This window comes from Hoplias malabaricus, chromosome 6, assembly GCF_029633855.1.
Source record: "Hoplias malabaricus isolate fHopMal1 chromosome 6, fHopMal1.hap1, whole genome shotgun sequence".
NCBI classification, from domain to species: Eukaryota; Metazoa; Chordata; class Actinopteri; order Characiformes; family Erythrinidae; genus Hoplias; species Hoplias malabaricus.
This window is the reverse complement of record NC_089805.1, coordinates 31,427,877-31,452,627: the sequence shown is the minus strand read 5'-3', so window position 1 is coordinate 31,452,627 and position 24,751 is coordinate 31,427,877. Positions and strand designations below refer to the sequence as shown.

Here is a 24,751-nt window from a genome sequence, read left to right as displayed (position 1 = left end):
AATTTGGAACACACTTTGGACAGGGCACTATTTTCAAACGGCATCACACACTCACCTATTCACTCACATACTCACACCTATGGACACTTCAGCATGTGTTTTTGTGGAAGGGAGCTGGAGCACCTGGAGGAAACTCACACAGACACAGAGAGAACACACCAAACGTCTCACTGATAGTGACCCCAGGTGGTGTTTGAACCCACTAGCCCAGAACCTTGGAGTTGTGTGAAAGTGACAGGGACATTAACTGTTGAGCTATTGTGTGGCCCAGTAATAATTTTTCAATGACAATAATTTTATTTAATGATGTTAATACATAAATCCATATGTATGAAATATGCATATGTATAAATCCATAAGCTGCAGTTAACATGCACAATTCTAGACTAAATGTGCACATCCACTTTTATGTTTGTTTGCCATATTCCTCTGTGACATATTGTTCTGATCACTGCATTGATGTTTTTCTGTTCTTATGGAAACATCATAAACAACCTCCTGTGCATGAACCAGAAACAGATAAGGTGCTGTACTCCTGATTGGTTAAATGCAGTGGATCAGGAACAATGTTCAGTGCAAAAGAGCAGGACGTACCTTGCCAACAAATTGGGTGATAGTTACTCCGCTCTGGGTAACTGTCTGTGAGGAGTTTGGTGTGTTCTTCTTGTGTCTGTGTGGGTTTCCTCTGCTCTGGGTTTCTCCCACAGTCCAAAAACACACGTTGGTAGGTGGATTGGCGACTCAAAAGTGTCCATAGATGTGAGCGAATGTGTCAGTGTGTGTCGCCCTGTGAAGGACTGGCGCCCCCCGACACACACTCACACATTCATTCATTGTCTGTAACCGCTTATCCCGTGGGGGGGTCATGGTGAGTACGGAACACACACTCACACATTCATTCACATCTATGGACACTTTTGGGTCACCAATCCACCTACTGATGTGTGTTTTTTGGAAAGTGGGAGGAAACCGGAAGCACCCAGAGGAAACCCACGCAGACACGAGAAGAACATACAAACTCCTCAAACTAATTCACCTGGAGTGGGGCTTGAATCCACAACCTCCAGGTCACTGGAGCTGTGTGACAGCGAAACTACCTGCTGTACCACCGCGCCGCTCTGTTATTAATATGGAAAGGACAAAAATAATTCAGAATCAAGTACATTTGATGCATTAAAGTTACTTTTTAGGGAAGTTTTTTTTTTGGCCCAGGTGGACTTGTAGGTGCTAATTTAACACTGTAGATAAGTGACCACCAGTTCAGCTCCAGCTTTAGCTCCAGCCTGTATCCACCACCTGATCAAGCTAAGGTTTTTTCACTCATTGATAAGCTGGATCAGATGTGTGAGGAGGTAGGTCACTGGGAAAAGTGTGTGTATGTGTTTAATTGACACTGGGAATCTAGTGCATATAGGGGCTATTAGAAAAAATAGACAGGACTGGTATGTGCAGTATTAATTGTTCTATAAGATGTAAATAATCAAAATAGTGTAAATGTAATACATGGAGTGTATTAGATGTATCTATGCATACATGTCTATATACAGTATATACAGTGTACGGGAATTATACTGACAATGATCATACATAATGTATACATTGCCTGGCCAAAGCAAGGTCGCACACTCTAATATTCTACATTCATTGTCACTTTTTATCAGCTGCACAAAGCATAGGTAGAACTTATAGTTCCACAATTACAGACTGTAGTTGTATTTTGTTAGCTACTTTCACCCTGGTCTTCAGTGATCATTCCCCCATACAGGACCACCACAGAGCAGGTATCCTTTCTGTGCTGGATCATTTTCAGCACTGCAGTTACACGGACAGGATGGTGGTTAATATCTCTGAAATAGCAGCTTTAAAAAACAAGGGAAATAGAGTAAACAGGATTTTGGGAGTAATTCTATTGGTCCTTTCATCATGAAATCATGACAGTGTTAAGGGCATCTGGTGATTTCTGTCAAAACATGTAAAACAGCATTAATGGGGATACAAGCATTTGACAGTGACAATATAGTAAAAAAAACATTTCTGTTTTAGATGGTCATTCAGTAGAATAAAGCAAATTGAATTTGGAGTAATAAGAATGGATGGGACCTGATTGGTCGATCAGCCAGTGGTTGACCTTTGTTATTTAGTGTTTCTTGGTTGTGGCAGAGGGCAGTGCTGTCCACAGGCGTCTGGTTCACTGAGAGGCTGCGATGAACCGTGGTGCATCTTTTATTGGACACTCAGTCTTTATGAAGCTTTGTGATTGGCCCATGGTCAGCAGCTGTTATAAAGCCCCAGGGAGCATTGCAGCAGTTAAAAGGATTGGCAAAGAGGAAGGAAGACAAGTGAGAGGAGAGAAGAGGAGATGAGAGGAGAGGAGAGAGAAGTGAAGAGATACAGAGAACAGAATTTAAATGAGGAGGAGAGTGCATGAGAAGAGAAGTGAAGATGAGGGTGTATGAGAAAAGAGGACAGTGAAGGGGTGGAGAAGAGAGAGATGGAGGAGAAAAGTGAAAATGAAAGTGGAGAGAATGGAGGAGGCGAAAAAGAGGAGTGGTAGGGCAGTGTATCAAGTAAAGACAAATAAAGCTCCTTAAAGTGGACAGAGGGAGGAGAGGGTGGGGGGAGCATATAATGAAAGTGCTTGTGGCAAAAGACCACCACAAACTCCTCTTCTTAAGTCTATCACACACATACACATTCACATACTTTGTCTTTGACTTAATCCAGCTCACTAGCGTGCACTGGCACAGATATATATACAGAGCTGCCAAAACAGAGAGAAAAGAGGAGGTGAAGCTACAGACAAATCAGCGCTCTCTCTCTCTGTCTCTCTCTCTCTCTCAAGGGTTGGGTAGAGAGTGTGTCTATAGTGTGTGAATGTGCGTGTGTGTGTGTGTGTGTGTGCGTGTGTGAGGCATGCATGTGTGATTGTAATTAAAATGGTGATCTGCAGTTGTGCTCGCTCCTGTCTTCAGTTAGACTGATGCTTAATTAATGAATGGTATTAATTAAAGAGAGAAAACACGAGAGGCAGAAAGAGAGAGAGAGAGAGAGAGAGAGAGAGAGAGAGAGAGAGAGAGAGAGAGAGAGATAGTGAGAGAGTGTGTCTGGTGGTGTATGCAGCAGATCTAAGAGCTGTAGGTTTCTTGACACATTCAGTTGAGAAGAAGCGGACTCGTTGAGCAGTCTTAAAAAAGGTGCCAGAAAAGGTTCTCTGTGAATGACACTACTGGTTCCCTGACCTTTTGACTGAGTGCTTTCAACTGTGTGTTTTAAAGAACTATACACACGAAAAGGTTCTTTAGAGAACCTGAAGTAGACCGCTCCATTTGTAAAAGTGTGGGTTATAGGGGTTCTCTGCCAGCTTCTCATTTTTCATTAGAAGCACTACGTGTTCTGCACCCTTAAAGATAAACGTGCCTAAATGATTCTTTAAGTGTTGCTATAGATGGACCATGCTTTTCCTCATAAAGAACCATTCATTATATGGTCCATTTGAGGACACTTTAGGATGTGTAAAGAAACTTTGTAAAACGTGAGGTGCCTCCACACATTGTGTACGTTCCATAAAGGGCCTTAAAATACATTGGGTGAAGGTTCTGTACCCATTTACCAATTAAATTGGTTAAAATTAAAGAACGTTTCATTCTCTCCTTCTCTTATTAACCTCATTATGGTTCTTTGATAAACTGCACTCTATTGCATGGAAGTGCACAAAGAAAACTTTGTGGCACTTTTTATGAACATGTAATATTAAACCCCAACAAAAGAATGAAATAATAACTCTTTATTGATAGAATATTTTTGTAATTGGATCCATTTCCTCTTTTTCTCAGTCTACTTGTCAGTGCATCTTTAAGCACAGGGATGGTAAGCGTTGTTCAGGCCAGAGCACCACAGCACATGTTTCTGCTCCACTCCCTTACACAGTCTCTCTCTCTCTCTCTCTCTCTCTGTCTTCATCTTTCACTCTGCCTCCCTTCTCCTCGCCAGTGAGTAATAAGAACCATGTGGGAAAGCATCAGTGATGGATGGAAATGTGTGTGTACAAGGGAGTGTGTGCATGTGTGTGTGTGTATGTAAAAAAGAAGGAAAGAACAGGAGAGGGAGGGAATGAGAAAGTCCAGAGTATGGACTTGACAAACTGTAGATGTCTGTTTGTGATTAATGAATTTGTAAAATTTCTACCAACAACAACAACAACAACAGCAACAAAACCAGTCTCTCACTGTTGTGCATGTTTGTGGTTCATATGGAGGCATTCTTCCTTTTTGCCTCTCAGTGGTTTGTTGCAGCGGAGAGATGCATGCCAAGACCTCCTCACTCGCTGGACCTTTCCCTCCATCCACACTACCAAGCCCTCATTACCATGCAGTCTTTTCTCTCTTTGGAGGAACGCTCCAAACCTCTTCACTCCATTCCTCCCATCCCTCTGCTGCCCCCTGCTGATTACAATTTCCAATTCAACATCTATAACTTTCCTCTACATTGTTCAGGCCTGGGACTGTGTGAATATTCTTGCCTAATCTGTATAATGTATATAACAGTTATTCTGGACATTTCAAGAAGAAATAATAACTTTCTCTCACATGGCGTATTAATCTATTAATCTATAATTAATATTAAGTAAAAATTAATCTATAGGTATTGTTGTGATGTATTCTTATAAATAAAAGAGCGTAAGCTGTACACCAGTTCCCCAGCATTATATATATATGTTTAATATGAAATATTTTTGCAACAATTCTATTTTTTTCTGTTTTGATTATTTATGCCTTTTTCTTTAATGCCCACATTTAAGTGCATGTAAGCCATAGCCACACATCCTTAAAAGTATGCTTTTCATGTGTTTCATTTTTTATTTATTTTTTTAGCTTGCACCTGTAGCCACTACCTACTGACTGGGGAAAAATATAGCTGGAAACACGTTAGCACAGACATTATTTATAGGTTTTATTTGATCTGTTGTGAACTGAAGGACAGGTAAGAGTAGATACCAAAATTAATCAGGAATACGTTAATGGACATACAGTATGTGATGTGGGTGTTAGAATATAGTGGTTGGAGCTACAGAAATTAATTTCATCCAAATTGTAATGTATGTTTAAGGTAATTACATCTGTAGCGCTCCATGGAGTTGTGCAAGTATGGTAATATGTATGCAGGCACAGTAGAGTGTGTTTAGTCATTATAATATTACAGCAGTCCATGTAGATATTTTACATATTGTTTAAAAAAGTTACAGAAATATCTGCTTCTTGATACACAAACTATATTGCTATGGTAAAGACTCAAGCCATTGCACTGGAGAGGAAAAACTAAGTAACCATGGTTACCGTTCCACTCATATTCTATTGCCATGGTTACAGCTGTTCTCTAACTGTATCACCATGGTAACAATTGTCCTTTCGCCCACAGGGATAACACAAAACATGGCTGCAGCAAGAGAAACGGTATGAACAACTATGCTTAAGATTAAAGCATGACCAAAAAACATACTTGAAACTGGTACAATTTAATTTTATTGGTATTTTTTTGGTATTTATAATAAAAATATGTGTCTGTTATTTTGTATTTCTTTTCACAGACCAGCATTGCCTAATAATGTCCAGTGACTTCACATTTGAAATTCGTGAAGCCCCTGTTTATTAGAAGCCTTGCGCTCAGACTTGCAGCTAGGAGTTCCATGTTGAAAGCAAGATTGGTCTGGGTCAGCATCTCCATAGTGCCTCATAGGCTGTAAGATATTTGTTGCCTAAGGGACAACAGCCCTAGGGCACACAGATCGGAGGACTCCACATACATACTGTAGTATAGACAGTGACTTTTGGGGTAATGAGCCGGCTGTCAGGACGTCTGCGCTCTGGAGGTGTGCGTTTGGCTTGTGAAGCTCTGGCTGAGGAGGACTGCAGTGAGGCTGAAGGCTCTTGGATGGGAGATGTAGGGCCTGGAGTCACTTCAGCAGGGCCTATTGACTCTGGCCCGGCCACTTCACTACACTATGGATTTTACTCGCCTCCTTCCCTGGCTAATGGTCTGCGAAGCCACGATGACCAGTTTCAGCGGCGAGCAAGGAGACGCAGACAAATGGACCATGTGGAACAAATGCACACGCATGAACAAGTGCACGTTCAGCAGCACTTGCACACACAGATGCACACGCACCAGCAAACACACTTACTCGAACAGAACGTGTGTATGGAACACTCAAACACACATCTACATTCTCACGCAAATGTTCAGAGGGATGCGAATGTGCAGTTGGACACAGATAAGCTAATTCACAAACTTACACATACAGAGATGGACAAACACACAGATTCCAGTTCCTCACTCATGGAGCAGGACACATCTCTTATTCCAGAGGACTTGTCTATAACTCCCAAAAGTGAAAAGTACACTCCCCCTGCCCATAGAGCCTATCCTGTGCAAACCAGCCAATCCTCACAAAATTACTCAGTCCTTAAACCCAGTCCTGCTGCTACTTGTAAGGCAGAGATGGAAAAAGAAAAAAATGCTACAACCTGTAAACCTGAAGTAGATCACTTACCAACCCCTGACATGTGCCATAGTTCCAATGCAAGACACAACCTGGTCACCACGCCTATAGAGGCTGAAAGGAAGTATACCCTGAGGAGTTCTGGTCGACCACGTTTCCCTTGCCATCTTCGCAAATCGTCACGTTTACGTAGAGCCACAGAAGATCATGTAGTGAAAAGGGTAGAAGAACAAAAAGTGGAGGAGGAGGATGTGAACATCTGGAGAGGAGATGAGATCAGACCAAAGGAGGAGCCTTCTTCCAAAGTTGCTGTGGCCGCCTCATCCCTTGATGTTTCGCCAGCACCAACTAAAATGTCTTGTGTGGCCCCAAATCATAGCGTTAGTGCGCCATTTGACACTGAAGGCAGTACTGTGACTCAACACGCTACAAGAGGTAAGCGACGAGGTCGTATTTTGGGCATGAGAAAGATAGTGGTGAAAATAGCCAGAATCCCTGTTCACCTCAGTCGTCGCCAGAAAAGCTACAAGATCTCCTCCCTAGACCCTGTGGGGGTGGGGACACGTGGGGAAGGTAACACGGGCGGTGATGCTGCAGAAGTGGGATCTAGTAGTGAGATAAATGTCCCCGTTCCAAAAGAACCCACTGCTCTTCTCCGCATGAAAAACAACGGGAAGAGTGTAATGGTCATGTTCCCTCCAGGCGAGCTACCTGTAATCCTGAAGCGCCGTCGAGGACGGCCCCCTAAACAGGCTTTACCAGGGCAGCCTGACATGCGTGAGACTAGGGCGGGGGCTGCAAATGCTGCAGAGCCCAAGAAACCACGGAGACGACGACGAGTAAAGCTGCCATCTCCGCTGCCCTCATATGTTAACGACACCAATGATGTCAAGGTAGAATATGCAGATGTCCTTTCCAAACTGGCCTTCCTGAACAGACAACCCCCCAGCACTGGTCGCTGCTCCCCACCACGCTGCTGGACTCCGACTGAGCCTGAAACCTTTCATACATCTCCTGAGAACCCAAATCTGTCCACTCTACTGCACCGCCTCACAGGGTTTCGCCGACGAGGCGGACGAGCTGGCTGCATGGGAGGGAGGGGAGGAGGTGCTGGAGGGTGTTCGGAGGCTTTTAAGAGGTCATTCAGTGACTTCTTCGAGACAATTGGCAAGAAGCGGAAAGTACCTCCGTCTGAACCTGGAACTCCAAGAAAGAGAGGTAAAGGGGCTAGTGGGGCAATTAATAGGGCATCTTTGACTGAGCAAGGTACCCCTGTGTCTGGGGAAAAAATTAGAAAACGACGTCCACGAAAGAATGGAACATTAAAAGGAGGTCAGGGTATTCAGGACCAAGACTGGCACAATGAAAATAGTGGGTGGGGGGAAAAAGGTGGTCCAGGCACACCTGAAAGAGCAGGTAATTACCAAGGTTCTGGTTCTCCCCGTGGGAGCTTTCCCTATTCTGAGACTGGTAAAGGAGGAATGTACCACAGCCCTGCAATGAGGGGGGCTGGCAGTGGGGAGGAGTCTCAGGGACTGTTTGCAGGATATTTCCGCTCCTTACTTGATTCAGATGATTCCTCAGATTTGCTGGATATTTCCATGTCCAGCCCTACAGGACGTCAAGATGCTCGTAAACTCACTCCAGGGTATGAAGGAAGCAGCCCAGGTGCAGCCCAACGTTGGTCTCCTGCTTACCCTAAGAGAAGCCCTAAAGGATCTAGTTGTGCTGGGGAGGGGTCACAACTTGCTTCATCCCAATCTCAGAGCAATTCTGCAGCTAGACCCCCATATTCATACGTTTCCCAAAATTCTCCCACCACTTTTCCTAAATCTCCTGCTCTTTCCCTTTCCCGGTCGCCCAGTTCTCCCCATCCATCTACTGGTGGTTTTTCCCAGTACCCCTCACCTTATAGTGGAAGTGTCACACAAGGGGCAAGCATCTGCCCTGTGCCTCAGCAGCAGCACAGGCAAAGTGACTGCAGCTTTACATACGGCTCTAAAGCCTCCCCTGCTCCTTCTACACAAAGGCAGATTAGTTATTCAAGTTTCCAGACTTCGGTGAAACGTCATTATGGTGGATATCCTGGACCTGCTCAACCACCTATGCATCAAAGTGAGTCTGCTGGTCCAGCATCACCAGCTGGAAATTACATGTCAATATCAAAGACTAGCCCCTTCTCCTCATCCTCATCTCCTCCTGAGGGCTGCAGACAATTCCAGTCCTCTGCATCCTGGGGATACAGGCAGGGCCAGATCTGGGGAGGTGACGTATTTGGTAATCAGCAGTTCCACGGCTACTCAGAGTATGGAGTTGGTGGCTCAGAATCCAAAGACATCCTGGATATATCAAACTACACACCTCAAAAAGCAAAGCAACGTCCCTGTCTTGACACACTTTCTGAGTCATCCTCTGACTCCTCCCACACAGGAATGGGGAGCTTGGGGGGGCCTTATTGCTCTAGGGATGTTCCAGTGCCTGAGGGGCAATCTAGCCTATCAAGTCTGGAAAAACTGATGCTTGACTGGAATGAAAATTCGGCAGGCCCTTCATACAACTGGAGTCAGAATGTTTTGTTTCAAGGTGGGACTAAATCAGGCCGTGGCCGCAAGAAAAGATCAGAGCAACAGAGTGAACGAGAGCTATGCCCTATGCCTCCAGGATCACCTGCAAGTCCTTCTATGCAGGGAGGTGGACCAAAACGTAGTGCTTCTGCAGGCAGACAACCCAGGGGTGGTAGGGGAAGGGGGGGATTCTCTCCTTGCCAAAGGGACAGACCTGCACCACCCAAAGCCAAACCTCAAAAACCTGCAGCTACAGCTACAGCAGGGCCAATGACTTCAGCAGGGGCACTATTCCAAGAAACATTGGATTATTACAGTGGAGACAGTAGCAGCCTGTCCCCTCTCAGCCATGCCCCTGAGCCCTGTGAATACCCCTCCCCCTACTCTGCCCATACCTCTACTCCGTCTTCTGATGAGAGGTTTGCCCAAATTTATCCCTCAGACTCTGCCTCTCTTTCCCCGAGTCTGTCCACACAGTCCGATATCCTAAAGCAGTACCCTAAAACAGGCCCTTCCTCACAGACATACGGACATGTTGCCAGGACATTCAGCCCAACTCTATCCCCAAGCCCTCGTCTCCTGCCACAGTGTGGCTCTGCCATGAGCCCACACCGGGTTTCCACAAAGGACCAGTTTCCACAGTATGATTCCCCCAGTTACAGTGGCTCTCCTTGCTGGTATGGGCAGGGTGGGAGTGTTGCTAACAGTCCTCACAGCTATGAGGAGCAACGATCCACTACCATCGCTATGCCCTCCCAAAAACGGGACATATCATTAATGGGCCCTGGAATGAGGGTACCGTCCCATTCTCCTTATCCCCCACCTGTAAATAGAGGCCCTACCATGTCATCTTCTTGTACAAGTGGGACTCTAGACTCTTCTCCTCAGCATGAGGAGCTGGGTTACCATGGAAATATGGACAGCTATGCACCCCTTGGGCATCGTTATGTATCCCAAAATGCTCGAGGTGGGGTTCTCTGCCAGCTACTGGACCAACCCAGTGATGAAGGCTTCACTGTCACCAGCCTGTAGTTAGCATTCTTGCAGCAAACAACAAAGGTGAGCAAATGATTCTTAAAGATGGTTAACATGAAGGCAAATCATAAAGGGTATCACTTATCATACCAGTGTTAAAACAGGCACTATCAAGGTCATTTTTAATCTCCCATAGTGCTAAGTAGATGTTTCCTCAAAGGTTCATGGCCTTTAAGGTGCAAATGAATATTGTCTCTGTCCAAAGAAAAACATCTATCTCCAAAAGAATACCTTTGTAGGAGAAGGGAGAAAAACTTAACTTTCAGTGGAAGTCAGTGTAAAAGATTTTATTCCATGTAATGTTGGAGTATTTTGGTCCATTCATAAGGAAATTTTCAGTGTGTTAAGGAAAGCTGCAGTGTAAGAGAGCTGATGAGGTAAACTAAAAACTGACAAAAAATTTGATGTTTTTCTTTCGATAGCCAGCATCTTAAATAGCTAGTTGTATCTCAGGGAAAAGATTCATGTTTATTTTTTTTATAGTATGGAAAAAGGTCAGGAAAATGTGTATAGGGTGTAAATAAAATGTAATAGAACTGAGGTATAATTATATTCTGTTTTTGTTTTCTTTTTATCTTTTTCTGAATATGTTCAGTACTCTGAGAATGTTAGTGTATATAGGCCACAATCACCTCTGTGTCTTAAATATTATATTATATTTTTCTCCAGTTTTTGTTTGCTCATACTTTTTTCTCTTCTTTCAACAGATGATTTGGACTACACCCTTTTCATATTTTTAATATTTTGTACATTAGATGTTACAGAAGACACTTACTAAGTAAGACAAAAGAGATTTGGAACTGTGGACTATAAGCTGACTTCTCCAGCAGTGACAATCAAGATCCAAATTCACACACCACACAAACACACTCTCAAATGCATGCTCTACACTCACACAGTTGTTGACCTGTTTACACACACACACACACACACACACCTGAAAACGCACATTGATGCACAGATAGACACTATCTCGCGCACAAGACCAGTTGTGGACCTTGGGTGGAGTTTTTTAAGGACGGACGGGCACACTGCTAATATCTAATAGAAGAACTAACTGCAAAAATGCAGGAATCCTCTGAATGCAAGTATGACTCATTAAAGCTAAAACTCAGACATGCCTGCAACTGTCTGTCAAACCAATATGAGAGACCATGCCAAAAAAACAAACAAACAACAACAACAACAAAAAAAACATTTTGGTCTACATTCTGATCTCTCTTTCCTGTTTCCCCTCTACTCTGATTCTCTTTCTGTGTCTACCTGTTTCTTCTAGTCGCAGCATCATCTCTGACCATATCACTGAAGAGATTAATTACATACTCTCCCCAAAAACCAACCACCTTTTTAGGGTGACCCTGCTACCTACTTTCCCCTTATCTTACCTTATGTGCTACCTGCTCCAAGATACCAGCATCTGTACATAAGTCACACCGACAGACCCAATACGAGAGGAACAAACTACAATGAGAACACAGCTGAAGCTTAAACAATCACAGGAGTAAGGAAACATTTGAAAACTTGTACAAACCCATTGCAGAAATGACATGAGAATGTTTAAGAATTTTTGTTTTGAAATGTAAGAGGTGATGTCAGTTTTTAAGTGGCTTCAAACGGTTTATCTTGGTCCTGTACACAAAGTCACTGCAGTCTTTTTAACAGGGGGTCTGTCTGATTTGAATGCCCTTTTCCTCTGCTCTTGTGCTTGGCCTGCAGCATGGTCACACCCTAGCCAACCCCACCCCAGTTCTTGTCTCTGTGTCTTCATCACTTGCTGTCGGGAGGACAGACACTCATGCACTGACCCCAAAGAAGCTGCTCTGGCAAAGGTGCTGAGAGGCCAGTCCTCTGGCCATTCTGAGCACAGAGGTCTGGAACTCAGGGCGTGGACAATGCCTATTCTCCTACTCATTCTCCTTCTCCTTTTTTTCTCTCTCTTCACTGTTCCTATTTCTTGTGGTCCGCTGTGTCGTACAGTGATTTTTTGTGATGAAATACTGTATCTGTCTGTTCCATATACTGTATCTAAAGTGGGAATATTTAAATACACATTCTGTTCTTATCATTGCTTAACTCTGTGCTGCCTCTACTCTGTGGAATGATAGAGAACGAACATAAGAATACTGCAGATAAGGAGAGGTGAGCAACAGGAAGAAGAAATATGCAGTAGCATACACCATAATAGCATCATTTAAATTTAAACCATATTTTAAACTAATTGGGAAGTGGTCCATTCATTTTCATGGTTGATAAGTTTTATGTAGTAATTAATAAATATTCGATAAGCTACAACACTTCTGGTCAAATGAGAACAACTGTGCACTCTGCTTAAGAGAACATTACTGATGAAAGCACACAAAAATATGTGTTCCCTTGAACAGTCAAAGGAAATACAGATGTATTCAAAATCAAGATTTTGTTTTCAAGGTTAACCTAATGCTACATTGGGATTAACCCACTGTCAAAATGTTCCTGGATGAACAATGGCACCTCTGAAAAACATTAGTGTTAATCACTCTTAAGTGTTTAAATCATAGCCTCTATTTAACACATTCACAAAGCCACTTTTTATTAAGACTTGTCAGTGTTTTGTAGAGGTGAAAGACTGGTGGCTTAAAATCACATCATGTGATGAAAACATCTGGCAACTTTTTCGACTAGTTTGTACAAAAGTACCTGCTTATGTGCTAATTTGAGAAAAAATATATATTTAATTTCTTTTCAAGAGGAAATCAGCCACCTGTCTACAACGCGATTTGTTTCGGCCAGTGAGTGGCGCCAAGTGCCTTTTTCCCCCTACTGTAAAATCAACAAGAATATCGCGAATCTATCCAAACAGAGAGTAAACTTTTGGAAGAAGTTAAACCGTTGAATTTCTGATGAGAGATTCCACACCCCACCCACCTAAATATACAAGTATACAAATTATGCTAAAATAAATAGATACACAACCTACGTTTATACAAAACGTGAATGTAGCCTACATAAAAGGGAGTTGGGGACAATCCTGACCCTGTAAGCTAACTTATAGTCTACATTACATTTTTAAAAGCATTTTTTTTTTCAAAAATCAAAAGCACAAATACTGCGGTTCCAGTGTGAGAACCAGTTTTAAAGCTTATCAAAACATGAGCCCATAAATGCAACAGTCTAGTTTGTGTTTGTGTGTGAGAGAGACGCGGTGTGTGTGGTGGGGAGCTATATCTTTAGAATGGACGACTTCAGCAGCTGTTTTATGGCGTTCACTGCTGTGTTGTGCGGTGATGGATCCAGTGCCTTGTTGTTATTCTGGCCGTGCAGCGGCGCTCGCGCAGACGAGGCTCCGTGGTGTCTGCGTCAGTGACGAGCGCGCACGGTTCAAACGAGGACACGAGCGAGGGCGAAGGAGGAGTGCGGGAGACTCGGAAGAAAACAACACGAAGCCGAACAGCCGCTCTCAGCCTGTGTGAATGAGACCGACATTTAACAGATTATTTGTAGTCTGTTTCACAATATTTCCGACAGTGCTCTGTCCACAAGTATTCGGACGCGCCTGACCTCAATCCTGTGAGGTGGAAATTTCAAGATACATTACAAAGAGGCACCGATGTTTTACAGCTGTTCAGTGCGCATGCGCAGAATCAGCGCCTTTAGTTAAATTGAGATTATAATTCCAGTCACAAAGTTCAGGCGAAGATTAATCGCTTACCTTCCTTCACTTATTTTTTCTAATCTTGTTTTCACAGTTAATTTCGTTAGCTTTATTCTACAAGTGTACAGGACACAAACCCAACTCATACAGTCAGTGAGTGCACACTAATGTCCCTCAAATCCTGTGCACTGCGTAAATCTTCGAGTCCAAATTAAATGTTGTACCTTAACATATGCCATTGGTGTTGTTTATACCATAGACGACATATCGAGAAATTAACAGTCAGTGCCGTGGCTGAACCTTGGAGCTTAAAACTGCACTGCTCCAAAGACACTCTCAAAAAGGCAGATTCAGACAGCCATGGTTCCTTGCTTTATTAAACTAAGGAACCAATCAAATTGCAGGGCGGGGTTTTCAAGCTGCAAGGGAACAGTGCATATACATGTCTATGGATCGGTGTATATGCGAGGCGGGGACTGAGATTCCAGTCTTTTCCCTGGACAGTATTTATACTAATACTTATAATATCAGATGATCAGGGCAATTACTTCATGTAGTAAATGGCTATTTAAAATATTGTGAAATTAGTTATGCATCTCCAATGGCTCCAATATTCTTGGGAGAGAAAATATTTTTCAGTATGAGAAAAATATTTTTGCTGTAAGTAAACGTTATTGATAAAAGTAATATTTCGAGTTGTTGGTATGGGGTCACGCCCCTGTTTTGGATGCCTGTGTGTGTGTGTGTTTGTGTGTGTTTATAAAGAGGGGGTCGTTAAGAATGCACACATGCCGCTGGGAATGAGTGTCCAGCTAATTCTGCTGCTCCCCTCTTAGAGCCCGGAGCTATGTGGAGCTCCAGAGGGGGGGGCATGGCGGCCTGTGTTAGTGGCGGATTGAGGCGCTGTCTCCCCCGGGTCTTCATGCTCGCACTGGCGCTGGTGTTGCTCCTCCAGCTTCTGGTCAGTTCCGTAGTATTTCGGTCTTCAAACGGAGTCGCCGAGCAGCCCGACTTCACGGTCATCAGTATTAAGGCCGGACGCCACAGAGACTCAGCGCAGTCAGAAGCAGTTAACCCCGCTGAGAGTGCGGAGAGGGGCTTAGAGAAGGGACCACCAGCTCTGTGGACTCAGGAGGAATCTGCAGGGGTGGGCGCCTACGAGGAGGAAAATGAACTGAACTCTCACCAGGTAAAACAGCTTTAAAGAGCCCATATCAAGGAAAATATTTACTCATATTTTAAAATAGTATTACTCACTGCAATACATTGTTAACATTGTATATGATTATCCTTCCAGCCGTTATGGTCCGTTGGTGTTAACAGAAAATGCTGAAAAATGACCCTTCTTGAATTTCTAATTTTGGTGTAACAACACCAACACACTTTCTCAGCAGTAAACACCACTTTTTAACTTTAAACTTAAGTTATGCTTCAGTCAGTGCTGCATTGTGAATAAAGTGTAATACCCGGCAGCCAAATGAGAACAAAGATTATTAACATCTATAAATCTTAAAGGCACAGTAATCAGAGAAGCCTGTGTAATCTTAAGGGATAATGAAAGGTTGAAAAATGACTGTGTAGAACTGAATTCTGACAAGTTTGGTGCACCGATCATATGTAGATCTTTCGCAGTAAGCAAATGCAGTGTTTTATGTGAAGCAGCCAAGAATCTCCATGCACAGGGAAAATGTTCTGATCAATATTGATTGATTAATTATATATAATAAAGCACAATAATAAACAAATAATATATTATTAAAGCTATATATCCCTTGTCCTTATATTTTATGGATTCGTTTAAAGTGGGTTACACTACAAGGGGAATCCCTCTAAAAAAATTTGTGAAACTGGTACTCTGTCCTTCCTCTGAGTCAGAGTGGCTGTGACTCATCTTTTCCCCTGTTGCATTTCCATGGTTACATGTAGATTGGGTATTTGTGTGTTTGAGCATTAGAACTGTCTCTTGGTTCATGTTGAATTTTCTGAACTATGCTTTTAAAACACAGATACCCACGTTCGGATCAGACCTTAAAAGGTTTTCAGGCAACACAAAGAGCACATTCTATGACCCCAAAACATGCTGCAACTAGGCCTAATCCTGCCAGAGGCATTTCTCTCTCTCTCTCTCTCTCTCTCTCTCTCTCTCTCTCTCTCTCTCTCACACACACACATACACACACACTCTGTCTTGTTGAGAGTCAAACCTCAACCCTCTAACAAATTTTGCACTATGCTCTAAGATCTTCTGACCAGTCTTAAGTGCTCCAGATGACTGCTTATGTGGTTGTTTTGATTACCCAAGCCATTTATGTGATACATCAAACAAGTAATTTTACTAAGAGTGATGCAAACAATTTTATAAGTCATGTCATGTAAAGGGTTCACTTGTGTTTTTTTTAATTGCCTAGTGCAATTGGGTAATAGCACTATAGTTGTATTTGTTCCATATAATATATTCCTGTCTTGTGGATGTGTGTCTGCAGGTAACTGATAGAGGTTTAGTGCTTCAGCCATGGGCATCAGAACAACCATCCTTCAGTGCTGAAGTACAGCGGCTCACCCAGTTCATCTCTACACCAGAGGTAAATGAGTGGAGAAACATTTTGCTTTAAGATGCCTCCAGACCTGTGCACTGCATGATTAGGTGATTAGCATCTCTGCGCCGTACCGTGTGAAAAACACTGATCAAGATGGAAAGAGAAAGTGTTTCATGTTACAACTTGTAAGATTGTTGTGGTGCACACAACAGGTGCTTTGATTAAACCACCATCATCATAGGTCTCAGGGAAAGATATAAATAAATAGGGTTACAAATTGTGGTCTTAGTTCATATCCAAAGACAGTTTGATCTCTACAGTAAGGAAGCAGGTAGTATTTAGACGGTCCACTTGTATACTGAGTGGGGAAAGATGTATGATAAAATATTTGTATCCAGATTCAAGTGGTGTCTCTTAAATTACTGAAGAATTTGATGAGTATGAAAAAGCAAATGATGTAAATCTTAAAAAATATTTTTTTTGGCTGATTGGTAGCTACATTTATGTAGCTCTTTTCTAAATACCCACATTTTCTAGTCTCCTGTTACTGAGAGTCCCTTCAATCGCCATGAGTGTGCAGCATCAGCATCCAGACCAGTATGCTCACCACACAGCAGCTATTAGCTAGAGAGGTGACAAAAGAGAATGATTGAGCCAATCATTCATGGCCTTGAGTACCCAGATCTCAGCCCGGTTGGACACCTAAGGGAGATTTTGGTCCAATGTATTATACAGCATTTTCTACCAGCATCATTAAATGTCCAATTTAGGAAAGAGTGGTGTTCCATCCCTCCGGTCTAGTTTGAGGGACTTGTAGAAATTATGCTAAGTGAACCTGTCCTCGTGGCATGTGATGACACTTTACATTGTTGTTTTCCCTTTTCGTTTGTCACAAGTTCGTTCACATAGCACTTTTCAGTACTTCTTTACAACTTGTTTCTTTAGGTGAACTGTTCCAGATGGCAGGGTTCAGAGGGTTCCCAGCCTGTAGTAGAAAGGGCAGAGACTCCGTGTGTCAACTACTGGACCAGTGGCAATGCTTGTGTGGCTTATTCCTTCAGGTAAGGAATTCTTTAACACTGCTCCTAATGTAATGTGAGCCCATGAGCTTAAGGTCACCATGCTGAATGCATCAACCAAAGGGGTATAAAACTGTTGTGGTGGAGTGAAACTGCAGAGTGTGGAGTAAATGAACACCATTTAATACCCTGGGATGAGTTGGAGTGGCACTTGTGATCCACAACTAATCATCCAACACCAGCACCTGATCTTACTAATGGCAATGTGGCCTAATGTTATCTTATCCCCTCTTCATTGTAAGGGACTATAAATAATTGAACAAATGAATAAATGGACTTAATGTGAAATATGATTAAATTAAGTGTGGTACTCGTTTGCAAGTCCTAATCAGTGGAGCACTATCTATGTTTTACAAAGCAAGAGGAACTAATATTGGCTCTGTTAGAAACACCACTAGATAAATAGCATCTAGTGTTATTCTGTGGTGCAGTCTTTTTCGGTTCCTGTTTGTTTTGAGGTCTTCTTGCTTTCAGCCTTACGCTCAGTATAAAATGCAAGGTGATGTCTAAAAATTTAAAGTGTTTCAGTTTTTCTGCCCTGGAAACATCATAGTTACTTTAGAAGATTATCTGAGTAGTGGTTCTGCTGTAACGCAAAACCCACTAAACATTGCTCACTTGGTTTTGAGGCATCTGGCTGATTCTGAGCATTTACACTTCACTGAGCTTTACACTTCGCAATTTTACTGACAGCCACACATGCTGAAGCCACCACACAGAGATAAAATTAAATTAAGGAACACAGTTCTCAGCTTGATTTATACTGTGTATGCAAAATACAGTATATGCAGTTAGCAAATGTATTAACTGTTTGAAAATACTGTAACTCATTGATTGAGTTACAGAATTAGAAATAAATTATAAATACCTCTGAATGATTTGGTTATTCATTAGAGCATTCTTCTGCATTTTGCAAGGCTGTTTCCTTTTGCTCAGCTCACCAATGCATTCTTAACAACGTGATGATCAGTTTCTCATGATGTCAAATATGTTGGCACTGATTCAAGCCTTAAAATGAGCTGATTTACTAGCACTGACATATTTGTGTCATGATGCTGAGAGACACTAGCAGAAAACTCCAGATACAGATACCACATATAAATCAGTTCTAAGCCTTTGGATTGTTCATACGATGACATACAACTAATTAGGTAAGAAACAAACAACAAGCCTGTTGTCCCATTATTTATAGACCCCTAATATAGGACAGAAAGTAAAAACTGATTGTAATTTGACCACAGTTCACCAACATTTGGACAAGATGACATTCTGCACTTTAAATACGTACTCGTTATGTTGTTTAAAACTCAGTGAGGTACAGTGCAGAGTCAAAAATACACAATTTGTTCTTGTCCATTTTTAAGGACTTCAATTTGTATTATTTACTGGGGGTAAAATCCAAACTTTCTGTCACCTCGGGAGGCTCATTTATAAGATGTACTTGAATTTCCTTCTAAATTTGTTCTAAAGATAAATTCACACCATTTACCTTCAAATGATTCACAAAACAATGTTCACAAAACAGAAACCACAATGACACTGGTTGCTGACTATGAACTAATTTATGTCAGACTGAGTGAAAACAACCACAATTTATAGATAATTACATAAACGTTTTTTTCACATGCAGCTATTTTAAGATCAAACCTGTGTGCAAATATTTTATGAATGTGACATGGGGCAGTGTGGCCAAAACATTATATTATGATACTTAAGGACAATTTCATGATACGTACATTACTAACTCATGTATCTTTTCACATAATGTAGTCGACCAAATCCAGGTAAACAGATCTAATAAACCACTGTTTATAATTAAAAATGCAGTTGGTGCTTTAAGTTCAGAAAACTGAAGACAATAACGATTAAATATCAACACACTGCCCTCCTCTAAAGAAGCCCCAGGTTCTCTGCCATTATAAAGAAGAAGTCTCATTGACTGATTTATGTTGTACTTAATTTTTGTATATGATGTGTAGGTTTACATTAAATCTTAGTTTTTAAAATAATAGATTGTATTTCATAGTGATATTCATAAGAACACCTTTTAACAAGACAGGCTCTGAAACAATTTGGCTTTGCTGCTAGTACCAGAGTAGTATGGTGGATTTTGAAGAGAGCTGACTATCGCGGCAGTGTTTATTTGTGAAGCAGTTTGGAAGCACTGTGTTATTTACATTCCCTGAGAAGACTGAAGTTAGTGTTTCCTGTTCTTGTTGAAATACTGCCACTAATTTTGCTGGAGTTGGTGAAGGTTTTTCTACCTTCCTGACAGACAGAGCAGTTGTTGTCTTTTTTATCTCTGACCTTTTTCAGCTGAGAAAATAAATCTAAGACAAAGCACTTTTACTTCAGAGACAATCCAGTTGAGTAGAAGTTAAATATTCTCTCAAGAACTTCTGTGAACTAATGGTTATATTTCTAAAGGTACCTTTCAGGCCGACGTGCTCAAATGGATCTGGACAGACAGTTTGTCCCCAACTTCTGTAGAAGCAGCTTCTGCTATTTTGGGAAGAGACTTGATTAAAAGTTGCTCCAAGAATTTGACTGCATTCAGCTGGGAGAGCATTGAAAATGCCACTACAACCAATCTTAATGGCCAAAGAGTAGTAATGTACATTCCAGTAGGTTTTAGATATGACGTGACTAGCACAGTTCTCTTTCTTGATCCCCTTGTAGTTTGGATGGAAAAGATGCTGTGTTTCTAGAGCGAACATTAAACATGGGATGTGAGGTGCATCGCTTTGACCCCAGCAGACGGCTCATGCAGTCCAGTGGCTCTGGATTTGGATCAATCCAGCATCATCAAGCTTGGCTGGACTGGAGACGCCCCTACGGTCGCCCTCACAGAGGGGGTCAGGGCTCTGTGCCTCGTAGGCTGCTGGACATCATGGACTCTCTGGGTCACAGAACGGTACTGGCACACATCTGTCTTCTCATTTTCATTCTGACAGCAGCACAGAATCCCCTGCGTGATGCTTTATCACCATGGAGATAGAGTCTGTGGTCACGCATGGCTACCATGGCAACAGAGTCTGGTGACTCATATAGAGATGTGATGTCCTCAGGGAACATGTATATGTTGCTGGTAATCTTTGATCATTAGATAGACACTGCTCTCCCTCCATGGGGATCACATGGGTTTCCTTAGTGGAGAATGCCTCATTTCATATTCTCTCTGTCTTTTAACTTGCTCTGTATGTTCACCTTCTTTCTCCCATACAGTCTACGGTAAATATTGATTCAGGTTCATCTTTCAAGATGTATTATGTTACATTTATTGACCATCTTTATAAAACTGTAAACAGTAGGAATGTAACAAGGTATTAATTCAACCATCAGTAGTGTGCCTCCGCGATCCACCAATTTGAAACTGATTATAAAATTTCTCTTTCTTTAAAATTTAATTTTTTTTCTAACTTCATCAGTTGAGCACTGGCAATGAAAAAAATATTGTTGCTGTGTAAAGAAAAAAATAGTAACTTTATAGGAGAGGGGGGAAAATAATAAAAAAATAACTTTCAGTGGAAGCCAATGTTAAAAAGTATTAATTTCATGTCATTTTGGGGCATGACATTTCATGAAATTAGTACACTAAAAGAATTACAAGAGTTGGGATGTGTTTTTCTCTTGAGCCTCAGATGACAATGTTTAAAATAAAACTATCACTAAAAGGTTTCTTCCGTTTATTAGACAATACTATAACATTTCTGGTCTCTGATCTTTGCTCAGTGCTGTATATGCTCACTCTTCATTACAGAGCTCTTTATTTTTTGTTTTGTTTTGTTTTTTTATACATAGGTGGATGTCCTGCGAGTGGATCTGGAGAGTGCAGAGTGGCGTGTTTTGGAGAGTTGGGTTCAGGATGGAACCCTCCAGAAGATCACTAAGCTCATTGTAACTATACATCTTCAGTGGGCAGGGTTTGAAATAGGCGGGGCTGAAGTGGAAGTAGTGCGATTCTGGTACAGTGTACTGAGTGCACTCCGTAACTCAGGGTTCCGTCTTGCTCACTCAGCTTATGGCTCAGGACACACAGTACTGAGACATGAACTTCCTCATACACACAGCTCATACACACTCAGCTGGGTCAGGACTCGTGAGGTATAAACTTTGAAAATACACTGGAGAATCTCATCACCCCTAACTAGGAGCCACAGCTTTGAGGATCTAATTGCTCAAATCAGCCACTGAAGAGGAAGACAGAAACTAATGTGACTGAACTGTGTGAAACTGCTGCAGAAACCCAAACTAATCAAACATTGGGTAACCTTTTAGAAAAGGAATTTTGTTCTAGACACTGTGGAAGGCATAGGCACACTGGACTATTATTTTGCATATCATGCCCACTAAATTAAATGCAGATCCACATCTACAAAATCAGAGGTCACTGAAGGTTAAGCATTTGCGAGATTCAGGTTTGTTGCTGTAGATAAACAGAACAAGTATGGACATAATGCTGTTTTTAATAGAGAAGGAAAAAAATCAACTAAACAGTCACAAAATCTGTATTGTTGAACCACTGGCAATAAATGATTAATTATGGACAGCTAAATTCTAGTTCCCTGCTGAAGAAATGCTTTCAAATCTGGAGATGGTATTGCTGTATATAAAAAGAAAAGGCATGAACATAATAAAACATTTTAATTGTGAGAAAATAAAAACATCTAACCAGGCATATACTCAGTAAAATCAATCCAGGATGGAAAGTATCCATTATTCAGTATTCAGTCATTCATTGTCTATAACCACTTATCCAGTTCAGGGTCACATTGGGCACAAGGCAGGAACACACCCTGGAGGGGGCGCCAGTCCTTCACAGGGCTACACACACTCACACCCAGGGACACTTTTTGAGACCTACACCTACCAACATGTGTTTTTGGCCCATGGGAGGAGCACCCGTAAGAAACCCATGCAGACACAGGGAGAACACACCAAACTTCTCAAGGTCCCTGGAGCTGTGTGACTGCCTGCTACGCCACTGTGCCTCCCTATCAGATCCAGGGTCTTGAGGTCCTGCTTTCAATCCCTGAATGTATGAAATTCTTGAGTTTATGCTCACTGAAGTCTGATGAATCATTAGGAAAAGCACATTCCCATTCCAAATAAAAGAGCTGTTGGTAAACTGACATTTAAATACAATTAAAGTAAAATGTTTAAAAATGTGTCTTTTTTGTTGAATGTTAACATATATTCAATGGGAAAAATATACAAAAATCTGAAAACGAAGCACTGTTTATTGTTAGAGTTTGAATATTAAGACCATATGTGTTCATTGTTGAATTTTTATATATATAATGTGTGTGTGTTCATTGGTGATAATTTACGGAAATGAAGCAGTGGGCACCTACATCCAAACCCAATATTCATTCAAAATACAGTTTAACTCAAACCATACTATTTACATTTTAATTATTTAAGTGCGCAGTTGTGTGAGCAGAACTGAAGGACAGATTTAAGCTTAGCATTTGTCATAACTCATGAAAACAGTGAGATTTTCTTTTGTTTGTGCTTTGTGTGTGGTGTGAGATGTCATCTAGTGGTGGAGTTTGGAGCTGCAGTTTGTTTATAGTCTCCACAGGCCAGTTCTGTAAAGCACTTCAATGGTAGCCTTCTTTATTCCAGTGACATCTCATTATATTTTTCACGTTTGTACTGATACCTTTGCACAGCTCAAAGTATTTCAATAATTTCGTAATTTAATCATCAGATTAATCTTGTGATTTTTGACATACTGTGACTGAATGTACAACATCAGGGCTATTATTAATTTATTACAGTTCTGCTAGACTGATTGCGCTGTCAGGGGTGGAAAATACTTTGTGGATCTGTACTCAGGTATTACTTAAAATTGAATATAAATATTTGTAATCAAGCATTAAAAAAATATAATTAAAATCTCAACTGACATCATTTCATTTTTCAGTTATTTTCTTTTTCTCTTGTTAATCAGTCAAATTTTTGCTTTTAACTGCTTCATCCCAGGGGAGGCACGGTGCTGCAGTCACACAGCTCCAGGGACCTGGAGGTTGTGGGTTTGATTCCCGCTCCAGGAGCCTGTCTATGAGGAGTTTGGTGTGTTCTCCCTGTGTTGCCTCTTAATTTTCTGTTGAAATGTTTACAATGTTTATATAGTGATGCATTCAAGAATATCTATAATATGTAAGATTGTTTTGGTTGTTGTTCATACTTCCAGTCTAACTAGCATGATTTTGACAGTCTTTGTTTCACTTTCAAGATAAGTTTCGCTGTAGCTTTTCTACTCTGCATTGTCCTACACATTCTCTCAATTTGTTTTTGTTGCTAAAAGAGCTTTCCACAATGTAGCAGTGAGGCTGCTTTTCTATATGCTTGTAAAAGGAGATTAAAAGTATGTATCACAAACATTATGAAAATAGGATATTAAGTTGGCAGTAAAACAATAAAACATCTTTGGACAACCAATAATTTTAGCTGATTTACTATAACACAAATTTGATTATTTTAAATTATTTTAATTTTTTTTAGTTTGTGTTTCCTCGAGATAAAAATACAGTGTTTAAGTAGATTTCATTCAATTTGGATTAGAATCAGTAAATGGATTTTACTAAAAAGCAAGGTATTGAATTTTCTCAGCTGCTAAAACATACATTTTTTAATTCTTCATTCAGACCAGTTGCATTCTGAATTCTTACACAAATCCTCTCTTGCAGAAAACTACTAGGGCTATTCTTATACAGACAAGTCAGTTTGTGGAGGAAATGAGGTAGTTAGGCTAAATCTGATAACCACTTCCAGTTTTTCACATTCTTCATTCAACCATTTACAGTGTTGTGTACAACTTTCTGGAACTGTAATATGTGCGCACTATTTAGACCGTATAAATGTAAAACTTTTAAATTAAACTTAAAGATTTAAAAAATTGTAATAGTTTATAGTTCACCAATAAAAAGTCTTCATATCTTGTTTCATGATTTTCACCTCAGTGGCAAAATCCGAACCCGCCAGGGGAAATCTTTGACTGCCTAAATCTTCTGTAAATATAATTAAATGTGGCACTTAGCTTTGAGTGTGTGTTGTCTATGTTTGAGCAGTTTAATCTTTTACCATTTTGTTTATGTTACTGTTATTTACGTATTAATGATAAACTATCCGAGTGCCGTTGTGATTTCCTGTCGCTGGGCTTTACTCATTGGAGCTTAACAGGTATTTCGCCGTGTGTCTGATGTGCTGGAGCAGGTCTGAAGGTGAGGAATGTGGTCGGTCTTCAGGCGGAGGGCAGATGTTTTCTCTCGGGTGGAGCTCACCAACGCGCTCTAGACCCGCCCCTCGGCGCCTGACACACAGCTGTACCGACCAATCGCGTATCAGGACCGCCTTGCCTTGTCCAATGAAAAGTGAGTAAATCCGGGCCTTGAGGTCACTGG

At 41.3% G+C, this 24,751-nt stretch overlaps 2 protein-coding genes across 3 annotated transcripts in view; both read left to right on the top strand.

Annotated features, from left to right (window-relative positions):
* ahdc1 (AT hook, DNA binding motif, containing 1) overlaps nucleotides 1-12,158 on the top strand; it is a 27,401-nt gene extending 15,243 nt beyond the window's left edge. For both annotated transcript variants that reach the window (XM_066674737.1, XM_066674736.1), the window contains 3 exons: nucleotides 5,416-5,450; nucleotides 5,585-10,119; nucleotides 10,803-12,158. In XM_066674737.1, coding sequence (XP_066530834.1) covers nucleotides 5,833-10,092 — 4,260 coding nt within the window. In that variant the 5' untranslated portion in view covers nucleotides 5,416-5,450; nucleotides 5,585-5,832 and the 3' untranslated portion in view covers nucleotides 10,093-10,119; nucleotides 10,803-12,158. The remainder of the gene's footprint in view (nucleotides 1-5,415; nucleotides 5,451-5,584; nucleotides 10,120-10,802) is intronic.
* Nucleotides 12,159-14,530: 2,372 nt separating this feature from the next.
* On the top strand, nucleotides 14,531-23,746 carry LOC136699876 (probable methyltransferase-like protein 24). Its single transcript, XM_066674922.1, has 5 exons — nucleotides 14,531-14,915; nucleotides 16,210-16,308; nucleotides 17,209-17,324; nucleotides 20,022-20,256; nucleotides 21,144-23,746. Exons 1-5 carry the CDS (start codon nucleotides 14,574-14,576, stop codon nucleotides 21,450-21,452), a joined length of 1,101 nt encoding a protein of 366 aa, XP_066531019.1. The 5' UTR covers nucleotides 14,531-14,573; the 3' UTR covers nucleotides 21,453-23,746.
* Nucleotides 23,747-24,751: the final 1,005 nt, after the last annotated feature.

What these genes read in the sequence shown, in the direction of transcription:
- LOC136699876 (XM_066674922.1), top strand. Translation starts at nt 14,574, where the DNA reads ATGTGGAGCTCCAGAGGGGGGGGCATGGCGGCCTGTGTTAGTGGCGGA. An exon ending in TGTGTGGCTTATTCCTTCAG is followed by an intron (nt 17,325 to 20,021) that starts GTAAGGAATTCT and finishes ATCCCCTTGTAG; the next exon opens with TTTGGATGGAAAAGATGCTG. An exon ending in ACTCTCTGGGTCACAGAACG is followed by an intron (nt 20,257 to 21,143) that starts GTACTGGCACAC and finishes TTTTATACATAG; the next exon opens with GTGGATGTCCTGCGAGTGGA.